At 24.2% G+C, this 967-nt stretch overlaps 1 protein-coding gene across 1 annotated transcript in view; it reads right to left on the bottom strand.

Moving 5' to 3' along the window:
• Nucleotides 1–611: 611 nt before the first annotated feature.
• Nucleotides 612–967, bottom strand: part of LOC107496705 (inactive protein RESTRICTED TEV MOVEMENT 2) — a gene marked incomplete in the record, with an annotated part of 2,135 nt that continues 1,779 nt past the window's right edge. The window contains 1 exon segment of the mRNA XM_052252255.1: nucleotides 612–958. Within this exon segment, the coding sequence (XP_052108215.1) occupies nucleotides 740–958 (219 nt within the window).

The following is a 967-nucleotide window of genomic DNA, read 5'->3' on the forward strand; positions in this document are numbered from 1 at the left end:
CTAAATTGATTTTGAAATTCACTAAAGATTGAACTCTTGACCTTTCAGATCTAGCGCTCTAATACCATGTCATGATACCACTCGTCCCAAAAGCTTCAACTAATAAAAAAAGATAGTACTAATGGTTATATCTCTGATACTCTATAAACTTCCATTACAAATATTCCATTGGTTTCTCATACTTTCCTTTATTTTATTTTATATTTAATAAATAAAAAATAGTGTATTTGTAGGTTTTAAGAATTATAAATGTTTTTGAAAATACTTAATTAAAGAAGATGTGTTTTTTAAAAATGGTTTATATTTATCAAAATAAAAAATTATAATATAATTTCATTTATTAATAAATATTCAAATTTATTATTACATTTATGTCTGTTATGATTTTTTAAAATTTTAAAAATTATTTTACTAAATATAATTATTATTACTTGTATTTATTGAAAGCAATTTTTTATTTGATTTTATCATAAGTGCTGCAATTTTTAATTTTTTTTGAAAGATAACTTTATTAAATTATTTTTAAAAAATAAAAGCTAAAATTTACCAAATTAAATCTAACTATAATTTAGTATCAACAACAATTATTAATTACTAACATAAATCCCTTTTATTCTCTTACACATATAAGCTGCATAATACATGCAATTGCACACACAAACATACAAATCTTAAGCCATATATAGAATATATATATATGAACACACTATAAACATATACAATGAAATAAAATAACTTATTATAACTCTTGGATTTTCGGTCCTGCTCCACCAAAAGATGACTTGATAGCATTGTTAACGTAGAGCACAAGCAACACCACCAAAAACATCACCACAACCAAATTTGCTATTTTCTTTTGCTTCTTCAACTCTTCAACCAATCCATAAACAGCATTCCTATACTCCTCTCCTTGCCTTGAAACCGTACTTAACCTTTTCTCTAACCCTAACCCTAATTTTCTTCCTTC

Source organism: Arachis duranensis, chromosome 7, assembly GCF_000817695.3.
Source record: "Arachis duranensis cultivar V14167 chromosome 7, aradu.V14167.gnm2.J7QH, whole genome shotgun sequence".
NCBI lineage: Eukaryota > Viridiplantae > Streptophyta > Magnoliopsida > Fabales > Fabaceae > Arachis > Arachis duranensis.